The 24,694-nt window shown below is 40.4% G+C and overlaps 4 protein-coding genes across 6 annotated transcripts; 3 read left to right on the forward strand and 1 right to left on the reverse strand.

Moving 5' to 3' along the window:
• The first annotated feature begins 8,085 nt into the window (after positions 1-8,085).
• On the forward strand, positions 8,086-12,225 carry LOC116215147. Of its 3 annotated transcripts, none has more exons than XM_031550746.1 (9): positions 8,086-8,893; positions 9,413-9,587; positions 9,751-9,828; positions 10,108-10,468; positions 10,683-10,795; positions 10,901-11,065; positions 11,182-11,297; positions 11,485-11,577; positions 11,659-12,225. In XM_031550746.1, exons 1-9 carry the CDS (start codon positions 8,787-8,789, stop codon positions 11,816-11,818), a joined length of 1,368 nt encoding a protein of 455 aa, XP_031406606.1. In that variant the 5' UTR covers positions 8,086-8,786; the 3' UTR covers positions 11,819-12,225. The 3 variants fall into 3 exon arrangements, with proteins under 3 accessions (XP_031406606.1, XP_031406615.1, XP_031406622.1); XM_031550755.1 differs by having other exon boundaries at positions 8,755-8,893; positions 9,361-9,587; XM_031550762.1 differs by lacking the exon at positions 9,413-9,587 and having other exon boundaries at positions 8,757-8,893.
• A 1,501-nt stretch (positions 12,226-13,726) lies between these two features.
• On the forward strand, positions 13,727-17,609 carry LOC116192718 (protein root UVB sensitive 1, chloroplastic). Its single transcript, XM_031521336.1, has 7 exons — positions 13,727-14,504; positions 14,750-15,025; positions 15,173-15,229; positions 15,517-15,715; positions 15,922-16,037; positions 16,296-16,472; positions 16,594-17,609. Exons 1-7 carry the CDS (start codon positions 13,791-13,793, stop codon positions 16,879-16,881), a joined length of 1,827 nt encoding a protein of 608 aa, XP_031377196.1. The 5' UTR covers positions 13,727-13,790; the 3' UTR covers positions 16,882-17,609.
• Positions 17,610-17,858: 249 nt separating this feature from the next.
• Positions 17,859-19,049, forward strand: LOC116207460 (pentatricopeptide repeat-containing protein At1g31790). The gene has a single exon (XM_031540415.1). The coding sequence runs from the start codon at positions 17,859-17,861 to the stop codon at positions 19,047-19,049; it is 1,191 nt and encodes a 396-aa protein (XP_031396275.1).
• A 751-nt stretch (positions 19,050-19,800) lies between these two features.
• LOC116192716 (probable apyrase 7) lies at positions 19,801-24,142 on the reverse strand. The gene is made up of 4 exons (XM_031521335.1): positions 23,936-24,142; positions 21,422-23,658; positions 20,997-21,326; positions 19,801-20,382 (listed from the first exon to the last, which is right to left on the reverse strand). Exons 2-3 carry the CDS (start codon positions 23,415-23,417, stop codon positions 21,019-21,021), a joined length of 2,304 nt encoding a protein of 767 aa, XP_031377195.1. The 5' UTR covers positions 23,418-23,658; positions 23,936-24,142; the 3' UTR covers positions 19,801-20,382; positions 20,997-21,018.
• Between the last annotated feature and the right edge of the window lie 552 nt (positions 24,143-24,694).

Consider the following 24,694-nt stretch of genomic DNA (forward strand, 5'->3'; position numbering starts at 1 on the left):
AATTATTTGCTTATGTTACGTGAGCAAGCATCAATAATCAGAAACAAAATGACAAAATCGTGAAGTCCAATCTAACGTCTAATCGGAGGACTTTGGATCTTTCCCTGGCCCTACAAAGAGAGAAGAAAATTTGGGAACTCAAAAGTTGTACAATAAGGAAGAGTAGGGTCCGACTTTTTGTTTAAACGAATTAAGTGGACCATTTATTAATCTATAGTATTTTGATTAGAAATTAATTACAAAAATGGAAACAAACGATTTATTCACCGAGCAAACTATAAAAGATAATAAGAAAAACATTAGAGAAGAACGGGTACAATTGCAATTTATTAGAGTAGGGTCAGAGTTTATATTAGTGGTTATATAGATAGATATATACAGATGTATTTTATATATATATATACACATATGTATGTATATATTATTTATAATCTGTATATTTTAAAAATATCTCAAAGCATGATATTTTTATTTCACTGCGTTAAACTTAGCAATCTATCTTATAACCAAAAAAGTAAATTGGTATATAGATAGATGTAGGTCCATAATCATTAATTGTCATTACATTTTGTTAATGATAATACACACATAATTATTGATATTATAAGTGCTCGTCGATAGAATTTTCGGAAGGGTAAGCAAGTGGCCATTCCGAGTTATAATCCAATGCCAAATTTATATTTCATTATTATTATTGTTTTTGTTATTATAAATTTAAAATAATTCTTTGTCAATGTTTAGGGAAAAAAAAAAACTAAATAATCATTGAATTTGTGTAGTGGAAGTTTGTACTTCTTAGGAGAGGATCATCCAGGAATTGGAACATCCAAATAAAGAAGGTCATCCCTTAGCCTGTCAGTACTGGATGAGTCAATACCAGTCCGGCCCTTAATCCTCAAGCCCGGCCCACGTTGCTAAGAAGAAAAGGCGGATCGGGCAACGCTGATTGTTAGTAAATAGACCGACTTTAAAATATATATATATATATAATAATGATTAGTAGATAAACCGACTAAGCAATAAAGGTTAGCTACTACACCTAGCAATATGAGTTGGTTACAGTAATTTGGCGCTTGTTCTCTCTTAAATAAGGTCTCGAGATTGAGTCTTATGAATAGAGAAAATTCACGTTATAAGAACTTTACCTCATAGTGAATCAACTCAGCTCGAATTGTATTAGTTGGGGTCTAATGAACTTTCAATACTAAGGTAACACATAAAAAGAGAGAGAGAGAGAGGGAGAGAGAGAGAAGGTTAGTTACTACTTGTATAATCCGTATGTCATTTGCTTGTTTTCGATAAAGTGCGAATTTTCGGTAAACTCGGCATAATGTGCAATCTATTACTATGTTGTTTCATCTTTACTTAATTAATTAATAAGGAATAGTTTAATACAGATCTCGAAAATATCTATATAAAAAGAAAAAAAAGATTGCATATGAAATTAAAATGATCGGGGTTTCACATTGTTTTGAAGTCATGGCTTATGTTTGGGCATGAACTGCATCAATCGGCCAGTACTTGCATGTAGTACTCTTTAATATGTAACCGATCGTGGATTCGTGATGCCGGATAGACATTTTTCAAGAGGCTAATCTTTGTATACATAGTTACCTTAGCTATTAACATACGGATGGAGGGGCAAATCGATCAATCTAAAGAAATAATCTGAGAAATCCAGTGAAAGGGGCACCATTAGGTAGGCCTCTAACCCATGGAAAGTGGGCTCTTGTTCCTTCATATAATGTTTGAGAAATAACGTGCAAATTATCTATTGGGCCTTCATTTTCTTCCTCGGCAATTAATTAGGCCATAAAGTCCGGAATCTCAAACATTATTATGCGTCCATGTATATATATATATATATATATATATATATCATCTTATCTTATCTTATACTATTGTTAAGGAAGAGTATGATTTTGTAACTATCTCATCATTTATATAAAATGGTTAAAAATCGAAAATATAATTTATTTTTAGTTTATATATCATACAATTAAAAATAAAAAGAGAGAATTTGAAGAATAATATTATCCATTGACATTATTTCCTCCTTTGTCTTTTCTCTCACGTGTTCCTTATTTTACTCTCTCGTCTCTCAACTTTCTAATTCGGCTATCTATAATTTTATTTTTGTTTTTCTCATATCGAACTCTTAACTTTTTATTTCGCTCTTCATTTTCTTCATCTTTCAAATCAATCCATCCATTTATGAGCGTATTTGGGGAAAAAATCATTGCGATTGTTGTGCTGTATGCATGGTTAGAGTCTAGAAATATATATATATATATATATATATATATATGAATATATTTGTATGGATTTTTAAATTTTTTAATTTTTGCGCAAATGTATGAACGCTTTGACAGCATTTAGAAATTCGCTATTCAGGATCAGGACAGAGATAATATTGTTTTCTATTAAACAAATAAATGATTTCGTCATTACCTAAAAAAAACAAAAAAACAAAAGTCCTGCTTCGACAGAGAAAAGAATGCACATGTCATTCGAAAATTTTTTGGGTGGGTCGTCTCGTGAAGTAGACTAATTGAGAGGCATTCGCTTTGGGACCTTATCCACGCGCTTTTAGGTAGATGGGGACGTGCACATATTTAATTGACGGGGCCCTAATAAAATCATAGATGACTCTCGAATTGTGTACAACTAATATTATGAATTTGTATGGTCCATAACATTATCTGCTCGAATGTAAAATTTTATATCCGAAGAGAATGACAGGTTCATGTAAAGGTTAGACTTTTTTGTTAGTGATGATTTTCACTGTCAAAATCTTTGTTTAACCAAAATCATGAAATTATTCATCACACTTTGTTCTATAAAAGTATTTCTTTAATCATTTTGTTATCATCCAAACGTCCTCAATGGGACCATTCGATCACACAAAATATCCCAATGTGATGAAAGAATCAATTGTAGGAGATCTCATAATTTAAAACCCGATCAACCACAGAAATCCTTTAAATTGTGAATTACATTTATAACTCGTTATTTTTTATTTATTTTTTTATAATAGAGACTCATGAATATAGTATAAAAAAATTTAAAAAAAAAAACATGTGAATGGACATGAATAATCTTATAATAAAAATTAAATTCAAAACTTACAAATTATCATATGAGAGTGTGCGACGCTGCGCTATAACCTTGATTTCACTCTTAAAAGGGCTATATATTGACAACTTGGAATTTTAAATCATACCTCTCAAATACTTTATTACTTTATGGATGGCTGAGGAAGGATTTATAATCCCGATCCATGCAGTAGTATCATTTTGAATTTATTGAATTTCTGATCATAACGTGTATCCTTGGACGTAATGTGCCCAATGCCCAATGGGATGACGACCACGGCGATATCCATGCATCACGGGACATACCCACATACTAAAAGCGTTAAAGACGGACGACCGAATATCTTCACGTATCCTATGAATTATTCCCCTAGCAAAAGTTAAAATTGAGGATCTCGCCTAAATTAATGCCCCATTAGTGAAAGGGATTTGCTAATAAAGGTCATGAAAGTCTCGATTCAAATCTAAAATATTTTTTTAAAAGATATTTTTGTCATTGTACTAAAATCCTTCATCTTTTTATAGATTTAACTGGTAATCGTCTCTCTTCTTGTATTTGATCTCTAGTACATGAATAGTTTCTTGGTATTGTATAGAGTATTAAAATGGTTTACCTCTTAGCATTCCTCTCATCCATCGATTGGTAGCGGCTTACTACTCCAATCATCCAATACACGACGGGCATCGAAATTGACAGGAGAGAAAGCCGAAGAGATAAGGGTTATCGTTTTTAATCCTTGCCATTGATTTTACAGCTATAATAATAGTCTATCAATCGAGAAGATGAGACATAGGGATGATATATCATTTCAGTGACAAGTTTCGAACCAAACAGAGTGGTTATGTTTTAATTATTGCGATTAAAGGCATGCATGGTTGGATTGCTGAATTGATGGGAACAAATTCCTATAGAAAATTTGATTAAATCACTTAATCAACAAGTAGGGATAGATTCAGAATCAAGTTTGCTCATAGACAAGCAAACGTCAAGGTGGGGTTCAATACTCCATAGGGCCTCGAATATGTTGGCCAATCATGTACCCAATTTGCATCATCCTAGTCATCATCCACTCCATTTAAAATTTGAAAGTGATATAATTTTGATTGGAAAGACTATAAATTATTACACGAGCTCAGGTAAAACGAACATAAAAAAATTACCATTATAGATTAAAAGAAGGTATCAATCAATACTCATTGACATAATCGGTGCCTACAGAATTGTAAGAAGGATTTTTTTTTACGCATGTGTATTTTGGTATTCGAAAGTCTAACGAATAACGACTAATTTAATTCTAATCATGTTAACTTACTAAGGAGTAAAACTTTTTCAATGATCGATTTTTTCCAACGGTATTATTGAACCAGACAAAGCATCAAGCAATGAAATAAAAAACAAATAAAGCTCCTCAACTAAGCCTTCCCATATCAATTTATAAAAATCGAACTCGAGATCTTACTTAGCTTATAACATCGATTCGTTTGAACTAACTCATATTCATGTGTTCGAGTTAACGATCGACTCAATTCATTATTGATATGTAATAATTTATCTGGAAAGAATGCGAGGGAGAATTCATTCATCGATTATTCTATTACTCTCACTCTCTCTCTATCATCTCTCCTCCATTGAAACCTTACCCATCCCTTTCTTGCATCACTCTCCTCCCTCTTATAGAAGGAAAAAGAAAAAACAAAATTTTGAAGACATTGTCTCGGTGTGCCTCAATGACCTTCTTGAATTTGATATTTATACTTTCCTTCTTTTTGCTGAACGAAGTGACACAATTGCCCTTTCAATGCCATTGTATCAATATGACAATATCCACTAGCCCTTGCCATCCATCTTACTTTTTTGCCTGATATTGGAAATGAAATCTAAGGACATCTTTATTTATCTTCTCGTTCTTGATGGTCCCGATTCTATCCATTTGATGGGCACTATCTCGTTACTACACGGGTCGGTTCGGTCCAATACAGGTGTAGACGTCCGAACTACACGTCCCATGAATGGTCGTGTATGCTATTAGTTCCCATTTATCAATTGAGATTTTACCATATAACTCTTGATTTGCAGATTAATAATATATTAAAACGGTGAATAATAATTACTCAAAATAAAAATACGGCTGAATAATTTGATTTTTTAACAATATATAGACGAAAAAATTTTAGATGATTTTACCTTAAATAACGTGATGAGAAAGAATCAATAAGAATTTTTTAATGAATAATAATTATGATAATTATGAGTGATTAATATCAAGTTCCTAATTTTATATAATTTAATTGGTATTTTCTCACGTCACGTAACGAGATAGGATCATCCAATAATTTCTGTACATGGACGCCTTTTAACAAATGTTAGATCATCATCATCGCTTCCTTGGAAAATACTTGCCTTTAAAATTAATTTTAGGAAAATAAGAAAATAAAATATCACCTAGAGATAAGGTAAGTAATTGCTTGAGCAGTACTGTGACGTCTAAAGTTAGTCCGATACATTTGAGGAGAGATGCCATTTTTTTTCCTTTTTTCTCGGTGGAGACGAAGACGAAATATATACGATCCGTTTGATTTTAGAGTTAAAGTTTTAAATTTATAATTGCGATTTTAATTGTAGAAAAAGACAAATAAAAATTAATCGTTGTGGACTCCACCTGTTTTGATTGTGTAGATAATTGATTATAATGTGATTGTATGTTTTATAATCCGTGAGGCTCATTTATTTGACTTGAAAAAAATGTGTTTTATTGTGTAGTGCATTAAATTAAAATTAAAATTTAAATTTAAAAATTTAAATTTAAAATCAAACAAGTTGATAGTATTTTAGTGAAGTAAATTTCCTTTCAAAGGGTATCATCAGCATGATGATGTACGTTAATAATATTTTAATTCCAACATGATGTTATCATTTCCCCAAAAAAAAAGAAAAAAGAAAAAAGAAAAGGAGTGCAGAAATCCTGCTTGTGCATTCTTTAATTATTATATACATGTTAAAATATCTATGGAAACAAAAATAATTTTGGGGTTGTACATGTTAAAATATATCTTTGAAAATAATGATAATTGATTGGATTGTAATATATATGAATTTTAAGTACAACTCCTTTCCCCATTGATGTGGATGTCCTCCATCTATGCGTCCCATGCAGCAAAAAAGGCATCTGTAACCCAACGGGTCTCTTCAATAAACTTTTTTCTTATTTTTTGGTGACAGGCAATCTCTCCAATAATAGCAGGAGGATACAACAGAGGGAAGGAAAAGGTATCCCTATCTATCTTTTCCTTTCTCCTTTTTTTTTTTTTTTTTCTTTCGAAAAGTTGCCTGATATCCCCCCCCTAAATCATTGGGTCAAGCACTTTGCCCCTAATTAATTTTTTTGGGCATATTTGCACCCTAGACTAAGGTGAGAGAGAAACGTACCTCCCCACCAGTATATTTCATCCAAATGGACGGGAAAGTCTATGTGACAAAAAAAAAAAACGAAAATAAAGAAAAAGCCAGGACAAAAGACTAGAGTCCTCTCATCCATGCACCCCAACGAGGTCATCGACTATCATTGAGGCCACCGATGACCTTGTGAGTATGATTGGCGGTCAACATTGATATCCCCCAGTCTTGAAATCTCGAGATCGAGGAGAGAAATGGAGTAAATAGAGTCCAGAGGGAAGAGAAAATGAGCTAGGGGTCTGAGCAACCACGCCGGCTACTAGCGAACCACACAAAGTTGCCGATGTCGGGACGTTGTGGGGGTTGGTGGCTTGTGGCCTACGACGAACTCCCATCCCTAGAAACCTGAGATCAAAATGAGAGAGGGCACATAGATAGAATGGGGAAAGAGGGTGAGTGAGAGAGAGAGCTAAGGGTTCGGGTGGTCACCTCCAATTCCATGAGGTAGTAGAAGGCCTCGTTGGTGTTGGTAGTGTTGGCAACTTGTGGGGTGCATGGAAAAAGAAGGCTCCGACCATCTGTCAAAGTATTCTTTTTTATTATCTTTAAATTTATTTTTTTGATTGCATGCATTGCACGTGATTTTTTCATTAATATGGACGGAAATTCTAACGACGACAGTACATGTTCCCCTCACATATTTTAGGGGGCACATGTGCCTAGAAAATTGTTTAGGCAGCAAAAATCTCTACCTCATAGTTGAGGGAGTAAGTAACTAGATTTTATTTATTTATTTTTGGGGGAGGGGTGTTAAGAGGACAATCTAGTATTTAATTACATTACAATTTTTACTATTAATGTAGATCAATAAATTAACAAGGAACATAATCAAATTTCATATGACGTCCAAATAATTATACGTGCAGTCGCTGATGAGACTCTTACACTTTATTTCGTAACATTTTATGGAAGGGTGGGACGGGGTGGGTTATGGAGGAATTTTTTAATTCTCCATAACCTATGTTTGGATAAACTTAATTGTTGAGATGATATGAAAATTTGAAAAATATCTTGATCTTTTAGTATTTTTTATAATGTAATCTCAATGGCTGATCTTCTTATCCCTCAATAGCACTCCAAATTGATGGGATTAAAAAATAAAGATTATGAAGGGTTATGGTAAAATTAATTATCCCTCTGTAATGCATCCTTTTATAACTCTTCATAACTTTCAATCCAAACAAGATGTTCTTATATTCAAGACTCGAATACGAACTTCTTTTTCCCATTATTCATAATAGTGTTATATATCTTAACCCGTCGATGAGGACCCTTTAGCACCTAACATAAGCTCAAAATGAAGATACCACGCGAATCCTGCCGTAAAATCTATGCAAAAATTGAATGCCTGAACGAGTATATTGAATTTAGACATAAAAGGAAATAAATGAAAGACAAATTATGAATTTTCAGGCAAGTGAACCCAATTTCCAAAACGAAAATATTTTTGGTGAATAAGACTGAATTTTTTTTTTTGGTTACAATCTCATATTGTCATCCCTACCATTGCCCCAAAACAATAGCAAAAGGGGGTGAGGAAGGGAAGGAAATAACAAAAGAAAAACAGAACCTCACCTCCCCACAAACAGAACCAAACCTTTCCTTTCCTTCCTTCATCCTTTTACCCTTTGGCCTGTGTGATGTGAGGTGACAATGTCTGAAGGCTGCTTCAGCTCTTCTGCAGCGTGACAGCTCCCCCCCTCCCCCCCTTCTTATCCGCAGCAGGAGACAGAAATTCGGAGCTTAAAAACCCCACCCCTCTGCAACAAGAACCGAGAATCAAGAGCCCTTCATTAGTATGGATCTTGGCAATTCTTGCTCTACCCTCTCCAATCGCAGCTGCCCACCTACTGTTTCCTCCTCCCTTCCCTCCCCCTCATCTCTTTTTGACGATTCTTGCTCTGTGCCATCAACCCTATCATCGCCATCGCCTGCTCTGTATTGCTGGGCTAAGTGCAGGGTGGCCATCGGAGCCTCTGTTTCCCAGCTGGAGCTCGCCTTCGATGACACTGATTCCACCCCTTTAGCTCCTCTTTCTCTTTAGATTGGTCGCCCCATTATTTAGTTTCGCCCCTCCCCCGTTGTCTGCTGTTTCTTTGGCTTCAAGAATAACCGCTCATACCCATTTTCTCTCTCTCCGTCCTTTCTTTCTCTGTTTCCTTCTTTCTTTCTTTCTTTCTTTCTTTCTCTCATTTCCTTTAAAGAGACTGATTTGATATTCTTGGGGGAGGTTGGAGATGTTGGGCCTACTTTGCTTGTTCTCTCCGGCGGTCGCCACAGCCGAGCCACTGAGCATGGTTTCTCCGACGATCTTAGCCGGTCACGGTGACCACCGACCCGTCAGGTAAAATCATACAATTGAATCTTTCTACTGTCATTTGATGTTTAATGCTATATTGTTTCATCGTCCCAATGATGTGGTTAGATTGATTATCAAGGAAAAAACATGTTTTGGTCGATCATTTCATGCTATGAGGCATGAAGTTGTTTGGCCCACTGATGGTATCTGGGAATTGAAGATAAGGACCGGGTAGATATTTCCATAGCAAGAAGTTGTTGGGCCCACTGATGGTATCTGAGAATTGAAGATAAGAACCGCGTAGATATTCCCCGTTCACAGTGTCACTTAGTAAAGAGATGTCACGTAGAAATTTCTCGGAGAAGTTGATGATTCTCTGCTTATTCCCACCACGAACTCTTGAATTGATAATTGCCCTGTGTTGTTTAAGTTTGTTGTGTATTGATTGATTAAGAGAGGGAGAAATATCGGGCAGTTTTTGATGTATTTAGTTATTGTATTTATGGCAATAGAGGTGGAAGGCAAACCCCAATATGCCTTTATCTTTACGATCATCATCATCAGGTGTGATCGTTGTCTACCTCGGTGTTGGAACGGGAATGAGGAGAAGAAGGGGAATGGATTAAGGAGGAGAAGCCTCTGTTTCACTCGACATGCTCAGGTTACCGCTTCAGCTTCTCCTCGTTCTAGCAACCAAGTGATGAAGAAGGACTCGTCCCGTTCCAAAATCTACCAGGAGGTTGATTTCGCTGTGATTATGATATGATGCATCCCCTGTAACATATTGAGAAGGCTCACTCTTTGCCGATGATTTGCCTCATATTTATGCGACCGTCCTATAATTTGGCTCAGTTTAATTGCTTCTCCACTGACTTAATAGACTTTCTTAATACAATTTCTAGGTCCTTGAGGCTGCCCGAGAAAAGTTCACTCGAGAGATCTCCTTTCAGTCCAAGGACAAAGACATCTCTCTTGCAAAGGTATACTTCTCAATGATCTTTATTAATATCCCCTTACGTCCATCTAAATTACCACCGAATCTAATCGGCGGGCAGCTCTGTTACCATTGTCTGTTGACCTCGTCCAACGGGAGAGCCATGTTTACTTTTCCCATTTGCTGGTGCATTGCCATATGCTATTATAGTATATCACGGGAGCCTAATTTGTTTTTTTCTCTTTATAGGAGTATCCTCCTCCTTTTTCCTCATTTTGAATTTGAATTCCTTCACGATTCATCTGTTCTTGGCAACATGGAACAGGTTCTGCTGTATGTGGCTGCTGAAGATGAGGCACTGATGGCCTTCAATCGAGAGATGGATGCTCAGTCCCTTTCGAATGAGAGATCTGCTATGTCCCCATCAGAGGCTCTAGAGTGGGATAGTTTACAGCAGATGCCTTTGGCAGGAAAAAATATAAGCCAGTGGATGGATGAGCTTGACGTGATTGCTAAAGAAGTGGAGGCAGAACTCATTTCTAGAGACATAGGATGCCACTTGGTCGAGGTCATAGAGGCAATTAATCTCGTCCTGTTCGGGTTTAGAGGCTTCAAGAGAACCTCTGTACTTGTGGACTCCAAGTGCTCTTACTTGCATACTGTGCTGAGCTCTAGAAGTGGCAGCGGTAAAGTTTCCCCTTTAGGCTGTTATAACTTTCTGCATTTAAATATCCTTCCCCCTCGTTTTGATTATAAAACTATGCATTATTCAGCAAAACTTTCTGCATTTAAATATCCTTAGCGTGCATGGTTTTAGTTCCTGTGCAGTTTCTTTTCTGGTTGGGTTCTGTCTATATTCTTTGAATATGATTGTTTGCGATCAATTTGGTTTTTTGACAGCGATTTTGCTTAGCATAATCTACATAGAGGTATGTCGGAGACTCGGTCTGAACATTGTGGGATCTCGTGTTGGGGAAGATTTTTTGATATGGCCCCAGACAGGGAACCCAGAGGTTTGTGAACTTTATGTTTTTCCATTTCTCTTATCAATCTTGTGTCAAATATTTCATAATTCCCTTGTCATTTAGTTATCACTGAAGATCAGAGTTGTGTATTAGGAACTGTTCAAGGTTACTTCGGGACACAGCCTGTTTGCTATTGTCAATGGAAGGTGCGTAGAGGATCCAAAATCGAGGGCCTCAGACTTAACTAGCAATTCTCTTCTGGGTCTTGAGATAGCTTCGAACAGGGATATTATCGGGATCGCTCTTGCCAACTTGATTGTAAGTAAAATGCCCAAATTACCTATGTTAGAACTTTGGTTTCTCACCAAAGGATCTTCAATGTCCTCATCTAGAATATCCTGCCTACGAATTAATATGAACAAAAAATATTACAGAGGCTACACTGGAAGCGTGCATCGAGGCTGACTCGTGGGCTGATGTTGACTTCCCCACTAAGGAATGCTCAGATTGATACCTCGAATGCTCCATTGTTGAGGCCCCAGGATCTTAGGTAGTGTTTCCATTCGTGTCTGTTGTTACATCCAAAACTTTCAATTTTTTCTTCAGCATTTTCGTGGTGACGTTACATGGTTAATAACCATGTTGAATCCATACATTGCAGCATTAAAACGGTGCTTTTTCTTGAAATCTTTTTGAAACAAGACGTAACTAATGGCTGTTTCTCAAATCCACGATAGGTTGGCTATCATGGCGTCAGAGAGATTACTGATTCTGCAGCCCCATAACTGGGCTCTGAGGAGAGACCACGGGATGATGCTATACTTCAACAGGTACGTGCCATGAAAATTATTTTACACCAAAGATCGAGTTCTAGTGTTGATATATATAACACGGGATGGTCAATCTTACAGGGAATACGGGGAGGCGGTCCAAGAGCTAAGCATCTGCATGGCCTTTGCCCCTGAAGAGGAGGCTGAGATTCTGGAACCTTTTGTTGAGAAATTGCATCTGCTTCGTCGCGAATCATCGTGGAAGTCCTTTGGGTACTCCGATCAGCTGACCGTACCTTAGTGTAGTTGCTTGGTCATGGATCCTAACTCTCTGTCTCTCTGGCCCCCCTCATTCTTGTTCATGTGAAGTATTATATCCGTACACGAATGTAAAACATGCTCTGGTTGCATGCTTCTCTACAAATCATAATACTAGGAGGACGATGAAGCCCGAGAAAGAACATCTTGGCTGTCGAGGCTTCAGCGGTACAACTTGGAACCAAGAGGGATTAGGTAATATTCCCGTAACTTTGTGACGGTAGTGTATATTGTCATATATAAAAGCCAGAAAGTATTAGTTTTTCACAATTCCGGGATGTATTTTCTTCGTATCTTATTGCCAGTGTCTTGAGGATTAGTCAGACTATCAAGATACGTAAGGAGTATAAACCAACCGAGCTATTCGGTACCCGGGATCGGCTCTATTAATATCCCGGTCAAGCGTAACTGTACTGGACGCACCCACGAACTTGACCAAATTTGTCTAATATTGTAATAGAGCCCCATAACTATGCAAATCTTGTGTGCAGGGCTTGTATTAAGTTTAATTACTCTATTAGCTCGAGCTTAATAAGGAGGATATATTCTTTTTTTTTTAAATAAAAAATAAAAAATTTCGGTAGAGATCTTACGGGGTATATCACCACAACATCCAGGTCGAATAAAAATGCTCCAAGAGGCATGACAATGGTATGTGTTGTCGTGTCGTGGATCCACCGTTGACACCGACATAGGATGTCGTAAAATTTAAAATGTACGAAATCACCGAACGCGCACACGCATATAAAATGTACACATGGAAGGGACCCGGATCGTGTTCATTTTGGAGCAGTGGATCCGAGGAAGATGTCATCTGTACTTTAAAATTGTTATCCGATCCGATTGATTCCCAACACCGCATTGATTCCCTCCATTTTGTTAGGTTTCTTTAATCATACTTAATTTAGGTAATTAATCATTAAAGAACTGAGAGTTGCGTGTTTCCATTAAGACTGCATCTCAAGCTTAATTAATTGCTGCGATCCCTATAAAGACATGCATTGCATCCGATAATTATTGTACTCTGCATTTGATTAATGTTTTCGGTCTTTCTTAATCCGTTTCTCGGTCTTTCTTCAATACATGTATCAGTACTTTCGAGCCGAATTCGACCGGATTATTTAGTTATATGTATCTTTCCGAACAACAGGACAGATTCCCATTAGTTCAGCGGGTCACGTTGTTGAGATTTGAAAATCGATGGGACCTTAATATAGTCTTCCGTACGGTAATTAACCACTGGAAGACAGGAGTTGGTATTTAATGTGCTCATTATCAAACATTCACCCAATCAAATTCGGATTAGGTACTTTGTGTCCTGTCCAGGTAGCGTAGTCCACTAGATTAAGCCTTGTGATGATGTTGATTTTCTCATCGGTAGTACGATAGGCTCTTCCGATACTAATTTAAATTGATGAGCAAACCGTTTATTGAGTGAACTTACTCTGGACGCAGACTCAAGCTAAGATGGGTTCTTTTAGCAATTACAAAAGAATCAACCAACAAAAGGGGAAGGGGGGGTGGTGTTCATTATAGTATAGCTTGGCATTCAACCTGAAACCAAGAGATTACGAATTAAATGTCGATAGTGGCGTTTCCTCCGCTTCTTTATTCACCTACCGTTAGATCTATGAACCTTTCTTAATCTGAGAAGAACAATAGAAAATCAAACTCCACAACAAGTTATTTTAAAAAAAAAAAAAAGAGGAGGCCCGAGTGGGACATTGTTTGGGCTATTCCGGGGAGATGACCCGAGGTCCATGCTAAGGCCCATGAAGCCCATGGGGACAACTTGGGCCTATCAGTAACTTCGGGCCGCAGCAACTGGGCCCACTCACTATACGGCACCGTTGCTGCCGAAGCATTTCTTTACTTCTCCTGTTTCTTCAAAGTAAACGGCGGCTGCTCGCAGTCTACTGTATGATTGTTGTCGAAGAACCGCCAAAGAAGCAGAGATGGCCTTATCATTCCTCCGGCCGACGCCATCGCCGGCGACTCCTCTCATGAAGGTCAATGTCTCCCCGGCAAGGCCTCTTGCTTCCCTTTCAACCCAAAAGTTGCCATTCTCATTAACGCTCTTCAAATTCCCGCCCTGCCCCTCCACCGACCGGCGGTGCCTCCGGCTCAGGCGATCACCAGAGCAGCTCGGCGCTCTCTCCCATGAATCTTTAACCGATGCCGGAAATGGAAGCGGCAAGAGCAGCAGCAACAACGACAGTAACGGCGGCGGTTCAAACAATTTCTGGGGGTGGTGGCGGTGGCACAATGACGGCGGCGACGGTGATGGCAGTGGCAGCGGCTCTTTATGGGCGATCAATTCCGTCCTCATCCTCTTCATCTGCTCACGTGCTGCTCTAGCCCTGTCCTCACCGGACGAGGAGAACGACGCAGTCTGGGAGGTCCGGGGAGGGAAATGGATCAAGTTGGTCCCTAACAATGACACCTTCATTGTTGCCGGAGCAGGCGACCGAGGCTCTGGGGACGACGCGTCGTTATACGTTGGTGGGGGTGTCATCTCCACTGTGTGGGTTCGCTGCAGGGAGCTGTTCGTCCAGTTAATGCTCCCTGAAGGGTTCCCCGACAGCGTCACCAGTGATTACTTGGATTACTCTCTTTGGAGAGGTGTGCAGGGAATCGCCGCCCAGGTTAGCGGCGTCCTCGCCACTCAGGTATCGTCCCTGAAGCTGAATTTCCGAGCGTACCGAACGCTTGTAGTATGTCTAATGTGCAGTAATGTTGTTGGGTTGGCTCGTCTTTGCTAATGAATTCGAATGCGAGAAAGAGGAAAGCCAAAATCTTTCCACAAGTTAACTCAGAACTCGAAAGAATTATCTTCTTTCGGCACGTCATTCAGTCAGTTGGTCCAGAATGCTTTGACTTTCGGTATGGTAATATAGACGTTATATCTATATAGGCATTGCTCTATGCTGTTGGATTGGGAAAAGGAGCTATCCCTACAGCAGCTGTTGTGAATTGGGTACTTAAGGATGGGATCGGATATGTCAGCAAAATATGCCTCTCAAAATTTGGGCGGCACTTTGATGTCCATCCTAGAGGGTGGAGGCTTTTCGCTGATCTGTTGGAAAATGCTGCCTTTGGGATGGAGATGCTGACTCCTGCGTTTCCCCACCTTTTTGTTTTCATTGGTGCTGTTGCTGGAGCAGGACGATCTGCAGCTGGTCTAATTCAGGTATTTAAGATTGATGAGTCTCATTCCAGATCTATGGGCTCTCAAGCTTCATATTCATAGTCAAAGAATGCATTGTTGCCTTGGATGATAAAGCTGACAGTTGTTGCATATCGACCCTCATGAATTTTGATTCTTATCTGTTTTCAGGCAGCTACAAGGAGCTGTTTCTACGCTGGTTTTGCCGCTCAGAGGAATTTTGCTGAGGTGGAAAATATTTGCCTTTGCCTAATTGTGTCTCAGTACTTGACTATCAATGAGTTATGCAACAGTCAATATGAAAGCAGAGCAACTTCACCAGATAACAGAACTGTCTCATATGATGGTTCCATTCCATTCTGGTTCTGCTTTTTTATACAAAACGTAACATTACTACATGTGTAGGCATATAATTGTCTGATCAATTGGGTTCTGATCTCTATATTTAATCTGCTTCAGCCTTTACATAACCTCCATCTTTTCTGAAATTAATGGAAGTAATTTTGTAATGTTAGGTAATTGCGAAGGGTGAAGCTCAAGGAATGGTGAGCAGATCGATTGGTATCGTGCTCGGTATAGGATTAGCCAACTGCATAGGCACTTCTACATCCCTTTCGCTTGTTTCTTTTATTGTGGTAACTTCGGTCCACATGTTCTGCAATCTCAAGTCGTATCAATCAATTCAGCTGAGGACTTTAAACCCTTATCGAGGAAGTAATCATCTGCCCCTGCATCTTTGTTGGTCTAGATATATTGTTTGAGAGGTCACATTTGCTTCTTTCTAGCAGAAGATCCTGCTTTGCTTTGTGTTAACAATATTCACAAATCGAATAAACTCTCTCCAAGCTCACTGTTGTGGTAGTTGCAAAAGGTGATGATAACATTTCATATTTTCTTATGTTGCCAAATTTTTTTTGCAGGTTTGGTTTTCAGTGAATATCTCCTGAGCGGTCAAGCACCTTCTGTGAAGGAGGTCAATGATGAAGAGCCACTCTTCCCAGCTGTACCAATCCTTAATGGAATATGTGGTCAAAATGTGAGTGACTTATCCTCCATTGCGATTCATGAAAGTAAAAGTTGATCTAGAAAAATAAACTTCGATAATATGAACAGAATGCTTCAAGCTCCTTTTTCTGTGTCTCAGTATTTTCATCAATGAGGGGAAAATTCAGCCCATGCTTGAATATACATTGTTCGTGCACTTCCTATGCTTCAAAAAATATCGGCCACTTAACTGAAAACCAAGATCATGTATAGAGTGTGATTCTCACAGATTGCTGACTTTTAATCTCAGACACGAAATAGTGCATTGTCTTCAGAAGCAAAAGACGCAGCCGCTGAAATTGAACAGCGGCTACAACTGGGATCAAAGCTCAGTAACGTTATTCACAATAAGGAGGATGCGTTTGCACTGTTTGACTTGTTTCAAGATGAAGGTTACATTTTGGCCGAACACCAGGGAAAGTATTGTGTAAGTGGAATTATTCTGGCCTGCCTTTATTTCTTGTCTTTTCAGTAGTGGAGAAACTACTTGACTGTTTACTGAATTCTTTAATTGTTTATTATCATTCATCAATTGGATCATTAATCAGGTTGTGCTGAAAGAAGATTCATCACCGCAAGACATGCTCAAGTTGCTGTTCCATGTGAACTATCTCTACTGGCTTGAGAGAAATGCGGGAATAATAGCAACAGGCCTAGCTAGGGACTGCAAAGTGGGTGGAAGGTTAAGGATGTCGCTGGAGTATGTGCAGAGGGAATTCAAGCACGCAAAGGACGATGCTGAGTCAGCAGGTTGGGTGACTGATGGGCTTATTGCGAGGCCATTGCCGAATAGGATCCGTTGGGTTCATGTGCCCTCCTCGGTGACTGTGACGTAAAGATTTGGTCGTTCTTTTACCGAGGATTGAGATGCATTTTTGTCGACAATGAAGTCTGAGGAAGAAGAAAGGGAGGGTTTTCAAGATCACAACATAACATTCTGGAGTGTGGGTATTCTCTCTCATTTCAGGGGCTCTATTGTTTTGCCTCGAAGGACAGTGGAGTTTCTGGTGAATCAACAGATATGAACTTCAACATAAAGGTAGATATTCTTCATCAAACCATAATCAATGGATTTCGGTGACCCCCACAGCGATAATTCAGCGGGGAGGAGTTACAGGTGGATACGTTGGCTGGTTGAAGAACCGTACACGGAGCTAGTCCTACAACAGTCAGCATCTTTTGATCCGGCTGTTGGATTTATTTAAAGAAATGTTTCATCTAGTTATATCTTTGGGAATAGATAAAGGGCACTGTTTTCGATCGAACTGTTCATGTGCATATAGGTGTTGGAATGGTGTGTTCTTCAGCAGCAAGTTGCTACGATTCCGCGTGGATGCTCTCTGTTTCTTGCCTGCAGTTGCGCATTGGTATTCGTTGATTCCTATTCCTACCCCTCACAAGCATAAATGACGGGGGGAAGAAGCATATAACGTAATTGCTGAACAAAATCGGATTATCTCCGGTTAGTATTGGTAATTTCATTAGATTGTTGTATCACCCGGGTCGTCAAGACTTGGATGAAACTAATGCTCTAAAAATGGAAAACTGACACTAGACGACTCCAGAGTTTGATTTCGACTCGCTCAGGATTCTCTGTTGCTGTCAGGACTTGGTAACTATCGCTGTCTGATTGTTGTGGATTCCATATTGAGTCGGAAATACCGTACGGCTACGATGATCCGGACGACAAAGATATTTCCTAACCCCAAAATATTCTTAATATAACCGAAGCCGTGCTGTGTGGACGGGTCTTCCTGGCCCTCCCGCCACTCTGCTTCTGAGCTCACCACCGGAAAATGATTCTCGGCGTGATATGAATACTATGATATCACCACCGCCTTTACCCAAAGCAGTACCAGCTCCGGCAGCTTCTCTTCAATCCCATCATCATGCTCTGAACCTCACTAGTCATCACAATCTTCTCCTACTTCCTCCTCCTGCGAAGCCCTCTTCTCCGAGGCGACCCGAAGAACCTTCCCGCAGTCCCCTCCGAGTCCTCGAAACTCCGTCTCGACCCATCAAGAAGGAGGGACCAAGACCCACAAGGAAGAGCTCCACTACGGATGTACTGCGCTTGATGGACGCGCTCGCCCTCCCTGTGCCGCCGGAGACTTACCTGTCACTTGTCAAGGAGTGCACTCTATCTGGGGACTCTGACGAAGCCCTAGAGCTGCACAGGCACCTCAAGCGCAGCGGTCATAGACCTAGCCTGGGCTTGCTCAACAGGGTCCTGCTAATGCACGTCTCCTGCGGGTGCGTGAGAGCTGCCCGTCAACTGTTTGACGAAATGTTCCAGAGGGACTTTCTCTCTTGGGCAGTCATGTTCGCTGCGTTCATGGAGCAGGGGGACTATGAGGAAGCCATGAGGATGTTTTTGGGAATTCGGGACAGATTTGGGCCGTCTGAGGTGCCCTCATGGATGGTGTCTTGCGTTCTCACGGCCTGCGTGTGCTCCATGAATGTTGAGCTGGGGAAGCAAGTCCATGGATGGGTGCTGAAGACTGGTAATTCCAAAGATAAGCCCATCCAGAGCTGTTTGATGAACTTCTATGGAAAATTTGGAAACGGGAACTCAGCAATTACCTTGTTCAATGGATTGCCACATCCTGATTTCGAGAAGATGGACAGGACCGGAATGAGGAATAGGTGCCGTATAATTTCAAGGGCATTGAAGGCATCCGGAGGTATAAATGATGGAGGGCATTGTGGAAAGCAGATTCATGCTAATGCCATTAAGGTCGGGGTCAAAAATCACGGGCTCGTGCAGTGTGGGTTAGTTTATATGTATGCAAGACACGGGTTATTGATAAATGCCAGGAGAGTCTATGATGAGATGGCTACTAACAAGAGGCGGTATGCTGTGTGCTCGAATTCCCTGATTAAGGGATATCTGCGTCATGGATATTCTGTTGAAGCCATTAAGCTTCTGTATGAGATGACGGCAGAAGGGATCCGTTGCCCTGAAGCTCTCCTTGATAAGGTTCGGGTGTTGTCAGGAAGTTGAGGGCTTAAAGTTATGTTTCTTTACTGGTACAGAGATAGGATGGGACTATGCCGGTCTTGTAGTGTTTACTATAAAGCACAGCAGGTTTCCTCGGATTTTGTCAGATCGGAATCGTCCCACTATACGCCCCAGTGAATCAAACCATTGAGATTCAAAAGTGATTTCAGTGGGAGTTCGGGTCTGTGTCACCAATGTTAGAAACTCGGGAAGGATGGGAATCGCACTGCATGAAATGATGAAAAGATTGTCCTGCACTGCACAGGATCATTGCCGGATATTGATGTTTTCGGATTGTAAAACAATCAATGCGAGACAACAGCAGTTAAAAAGAATCTACCTTCATTCAGATTGGATCTTTAGTCCAATCTAACAATGCAAGAGGCATTTTGGTTCTCTCAGCATCGCTATCAGCTTGTGAAGGATATGTAATACATTATTCTACCAATATGTGTGAAACAGATAGGCTTATATGACATCCCTGTCTATTGTACATGAGGTCTGCGATGGTATGTATATAAATGTCGATCTGGTGATATCCATATGTCGAAAACTTATTCAGGATTTCAAATAGCAAAAATGTACATGTGGTACATACTCTATCATCCTAATCCGAAGAAACAATCTTCTCTTTCATTTGTATAGATGATGCCTACTGAAACTTTACGTTCAGCAATTCAACGACCATCTTCCATATAGTCCAGAAGACTTGGAAGAGGTAGTAATGTGGAAGCGGAAATTCAAACCTTTGATCTGGTGCATAATCGAGCAAGTATTGCCTCGATTCCAATAGAAAAGACATGATATAAGAAACTGAAAACAGACCGACTCACATGGCTGTGTTTGAGGCACTACAATCAGCCTCGTTCCTCGATTAAACGTATAGATAATTGCCTTCAATCAAGAATTGCAATTCTAAGTTCTAAATATCCTGAATCGTGTGTTCTTACAGTTCTAAAAGAACCAAAAAATATTATTAAAAAAAAAACTCTAATGGGTATTTACTGACAGATCTGTCAAGCTTTAACCGTACCTCGCAATTCCCGTATATAATTCTCTGTGCTTGCTTTCCCACGAGGGGAAAACCCACTCCAGGTTAGTCATCATGGAACCAAATCTCATATGAACACGTACAATCAATCTCATCTCCAATTATTCATCCTGACCAATTGGGCTGCGTGCAGTTTCTTAACTGATGGCCAAGATCGAAGGCGGCAGCAGGTTCAGAATGATCATGATCCATAAAGCTACTGGTCGAGGGAAGAGTCGTAACTTCAGATCTTGCAGGACGGGAGAAGCCAGTTCAATGGGAGGTCGACCAATAGGAGGTTTACATCTGCAGAGATAATTATCAAAAATCAGTTCATTCACTAAATCAGGAAAAAAAACCAGTACTTGTGCTAATGATCATGCCAAGAATATTTCATTCAAGTGAGATGATGAATTCAGACAAGTGAGATGCTAAAACCAATATCCGGGAAACTCTTGACACTCCCGGCCAGGAACAAGAGAAATCTTAGATCGGGAAGATTTACAATAACTCTTACAAAGACCAGATCAGGTTCCCATTTTCCTTAGAATAGACTGAGGAGCATGAAAATGCAAAGACTTCAAATACGAAAAACTAGAAAATCTTCTTTGAAAATGTTTATGAAGATAGGAACTATTAGAAAGAACAGAGAGGCATGCAATGCATTCATCCCACTAAGAAGCAACCTTAGAAAAGCTCAATAGTCCATTCTCCTAAAGAACTTGGTACATTTCAGCATAGCAGTTTCAAGAAATACATACCATGCCTCGTTCGACTACTTGTTGAGAAGCAATTGAGAGTTGAGACCATGAGTAGAACATAGGTATACAAGTAACAGAAAGGTCCTTGTAGAAACAAGGACTGGGTTTCCATGCTCATATATTTCATAAAAACTTCATAAGCAGAAAGAAGAGCTATACCGAGTTCCCAAGGAAGCAAGCCCTAAACTTTGACCGTGTGTGCCTCTGCGAGAGAAGAATTGAGGTCTTCACGAGATTGCGATCTCCTGCTTTGTAGACGCATCTGACTCCTGTGAGGAGACCAGAAGGAACCCGTCCCAGTACCATCAAAATGCATCTGCCCCAAGCTACCCGAGGAAAAACTGTGGGAAACTCCGCTGGCTGATGGATAAAAGGAAGAAGTATCAGTTAGTTGGATGCTGCTGCCACCAAGCCCGTGACCTATCCCGAACGGCCCTTGTTGAGAACCCGCAATCGTTGGACTCAGAGGAGTCTTAACTCGTTGATCCCCTGAAGGAAATTTGATATATGATGTTACAGAGAAGCAATTATAACTTTCAGTTGTTCCACAGCAAGATAGAGGATAGCCTATTGTAAGACCTCACCTGAGTTGATGGGACTCCACCGCTGGAAACGAAAAGGAGAAGGGACATTAAGAACAGAAGCAGCGGAGGCACTGTTATGCCTGAAGAGTGGAAGGTATGGTCTACGGAAAAATCTTGGCATCCAATTGCAAACCCATGATAGCGCACAAATCAGAATCAACAACGACATAAACAAAATTGTGATCAGAAGTATTGGATTAATTTTCAGTCGGAGTATTTCGTAACTTTGTAGTCGTGCTTGTAAAGGAAATGCCTTTCCCGCTTCCAGGAGCGCAACTCCAAGTGTCCATGTGATACTTCCAGAATCAATAGTGATTTGTTTATCTGTAATATGCAAACCCTCCCTCAACAAAAAAGCTATATAGGGTGCCCTGAAGCAGTACTGTTCAATGAAGGGTTGTGGAGGAACGCTTCTTTTTGCAGTTTCCCAAGTTTTTTCACAGAACTCTCTTCCCTTTTCCAGTACATCATCAAGTGTGGCATCTTTAGTCAGGTTGAAAAACCGATACACAACAAAAAAGCCGGACATAGCATAAAATTTGCCATAGGGGCGAGGTAGATCTTCCCGTAGGGCACAAGGCTGTAAATCACAATCAAAACCAGGGCTTAGATTTGACCACTCAGAGAGGTTAACAGCAACTTTTGCAAGTGCATCGCATTCCACCCAATTTGGAGCCCCAATGAGTCGCAGAGAGATTCCCGGTTTACCTCCTTTGCCAATCCTGCCCCCAACAACAGGGCTCCCACCTTCGTTGAAATTAGAAGCACACTGGGAGCAAATATACCGCTCTTTGTACCCAGATTGCAGACAAGGATGCTTAAGTTCTAAGTTCCCATTAACTGAATCCACTTTTGTGCCTTCTGGAAGACTCTTGAAAATCCGTGTGACAGACTTGTCAAAAGCATCATTCAGGCCATAGCCAGCGAGAGAATAGGCATTGAGGTGATGATTGGCTGTGCCAATTCTGATATTCAAGGTAGATTGGTCATGCACATTCTCTCTGTTCTCAAAGGTAACCTGCAATGAGGAACCACCGAGATCAAGGGCACCAAATGTCTCCTTCTTTGGCATACCTCCCAACATACCAGTGTGGTAATTTAGAGCTGCCCACCCGTAATAAGCCTCCTCAGTGCCAGATATAATCTTTACCCATTTTCGCTCACACAAAAAAGGTGATCTCCTCAATATAGTCCAAGCTTTGTCGAGAAGCCATTTAGAATCAATAGGAGGTAGCCTGCGGACTCCGGCTGTTGCGTACAGGAAGAGAGAAGTAGACTTGTGTGAGTGCTGAGGAATTTGCTTCTCTGCCCACTGAATGAGTGGGTTAATTGCATCTTTCAATCCGGAAAAATTATGCACCAACTTATCAAACCCAGGTTCTGTTTCCATTCGGTCATAGGCACGTCCAATCTGGGACTTGGGTTTCTTGCGGATCCCTTCATTAAAAGACTTGAGAACTATAGGAAGGCTCCCATCCCTTTTGTAACTAAGGGATGCCTGATATACATATGCTCTAGTTCCTGTGCTCCCGCAGTCCAGTACGACATAAAATTTTGAAGCTTCCCTGGACCAGTTGGTGTATATATACATGGAAACCGCGTATATAAACAAGGCAAACAACATCAGGCATAAGAGAAACAAGATCGCCCGTGTCCACTTCCTCCGCGAAATCGGGACACCCCCTGTTAAGGATTTTTCCTTAGAGAAGCTAGACACGGCATTCTCTCTGAGCAAGGGATGGGGAGGCTTCGAATGTATTCCATTGAGATCACCATCCTCTGAAAAAAGGCCATGGTACGTCGACAAATCTTGTAAAGATGAGGAGAGCCGTAAATTGTTCTTTTGCCCAGAGTTGGAGAAACCAGATGCATAGACAGCTGAACCTGCCTGCGGTGACACTACAGAAGTCGGCATGTACCGAGCAGAAGAGGCATTCGGGCTCCAAAAACTGCCCCTAAATGCTGAGAAAATACCTGCGATTTTACCAAACACCATTTTTTTTCCCACTCTCTTCCCCTTCTTGAGATTGGAATAATGCGAATTCTCTCACGGATAATATTCCATCTCCCGGAAAACCTCCCACACAATTATCTTAGTAATCATCACTTATGTCCCGTCTCTTAGCATGACAAATAAAGAACCCCACCAAAACAAAGACAATACCGAGCAAAATGCCATCTTCCCCTCCATCGCAGCAGGCCAGGCGCGCACAATGCAGCTTGATTCGCAGCGGATCCTGGGCAGAGTCATTCAACACCGCATCCGAGTCAACGACCGACAGGAATACATCATAACAGATAAAGGAAAAAAAAACCGAAAATTGAGCTCAAATCAGAGGCGGTTAGAGGCTAAAGGAGATCAATCAAAGCACCATGGAACAATCAATTCAAACAGGAGCTCAGAGGAAAACACGCGGATATAACGGAGGCGGCGGTCAAATTGACATATTGAGTAGTCAACTGGATCGATTTGGGGGGATGTGGGATCGGAGGGACAAGTGAGAAAGAGGGTACCTGAGGATATTCTTGGGGTTGAATGAAGGAAGGCGGCGGGCGAATCAAATCCAAAACGGATCCATCGTCGTCGTCGTCGTCTCTCTCTCTCTCTCTGCTATCTAATCTATGGTGTGAGACTTAGATCGAGGAGGGCGGGCGGGCGGGCGAGACTGTGAGAGGAGAGGAGCGTGTGAAATGGAGAGAGAAAGAGAGAGAGAGAGACCGGAGCAGAGCCCAAACGGAAACTCCTCCGTCGGTTTTGTTGTTTCGTATTATAAGCTGCTGTGCGTGCGATCGCTCGCTGCGCGCTTTTTTTTTTTTTTTTTCCTTCTCTTTTAATTAATTATTCTTTTAATCGATATTTTTTCATCCTGTGAGCCATAAATCTAACTTACGATTGAATTACCACCAACATGGTGGTCTAGTGATTAAGTTTCAAACGTTCCATTTGAACATCACGAGTTCGAACCTCACTGAGAATTTAGAAATTGCTAGTACGTGGGTGTATTATGGGCTGGCGGTTGCCGCCCATAATACTTAGTCCAGTGAACCTTGGACTTAATTCACTAGTGTATTGGTGGGGCTGCGGTGATCAAATTGAACTAAGTCTCAACGAACTATGACGAAAGGAACATTCTGTGGCAATTAGGTTCCCTTAATTGGGACAGCCACAGTGGACTAATAACTCGACCTAATCTTTTATTCAAAAAAAAAAACTTCCGATTGAATTGGATTCGAGCCAAATCTGTTTGATTTGGCTTACTTTAAATTCAATAC

Source organism: Punica granatum, chromosome 1 (assembly GCF_007655135.1).
Source record: "Punica granatum isolate Tunisia-2019 chromosome 1, ASM765513v2, whole genome shotgun sequence".
NCBI classification, from domain to species: domain Eukaryota; kingdom Viridiplantae; phylum Streptophyta; class Magnoliopsida; order Myrtales; family Lythraceae; genus Punica; species Punica granatum.

Coding starts and splice junctions, on each gene's coding strand:
- LOC116215147 (XM_031550746.1), top strand. CDS start 8,787: ATGTTGGGCCTACTTTGCTTGTTCTCTCCGGCGGTCGCCACAGCCGAG. Junction 9,588..9,750: donor GTTCCAAAATCTACCAGGAG/GTTGATTTCGCT, acceptor TACAATTTCTAG/GTCCTTGAGGCTGCCCGAGA. Junction 9,829..10,107: donor AAGACATCTCTCTTGCAAAG/GTATACTTCTCA, acceptor AACATGGAACAG/GTTCTGCTGTATGTGGCTGC.
- LOC116192718 (XM_031521336.1), top strand. CDS start 13,791: ATGGCCTTATCATTCCTCCGGCCGACGCCATCGCCGGCGACTCCTCTC. Junction 15,026..15,172: donor CTGCAGCTGGTCTAATTCAG/GTATTTAAGATT, acceptor ATCTGTTTTCAG/GCAGCTACAAGGAGCTGTTT. Junction 15,230..15,516: donor CTCAGAGGAATTTTGCTGAG/GTGGAAAATATT, acceptor TTGTAATGTTAG/GTAATTGCGAAGGGTGAAGC.
- LOC116207460 (XM_031540415.1), top strand. CDS start 17,859: ATGAATACTATGATATCACCACCGCCTTTACCCAAAGCAGTACCAGCT.
- LOC116192716 (XM_031521335.1), bottom strand. CDS start 23,417: ATGGTGTTTGGTAAAATCGCAGGTATTTTCTCAGCATTTAGGGGCAGT. Junction 21,327..21,421: donor GTGGAGTCCCATCAACTCAG/GTGAGGTCTTAC, acceptor AATTTCCTTCAG/GGGATCAACGAGTTAAGACT.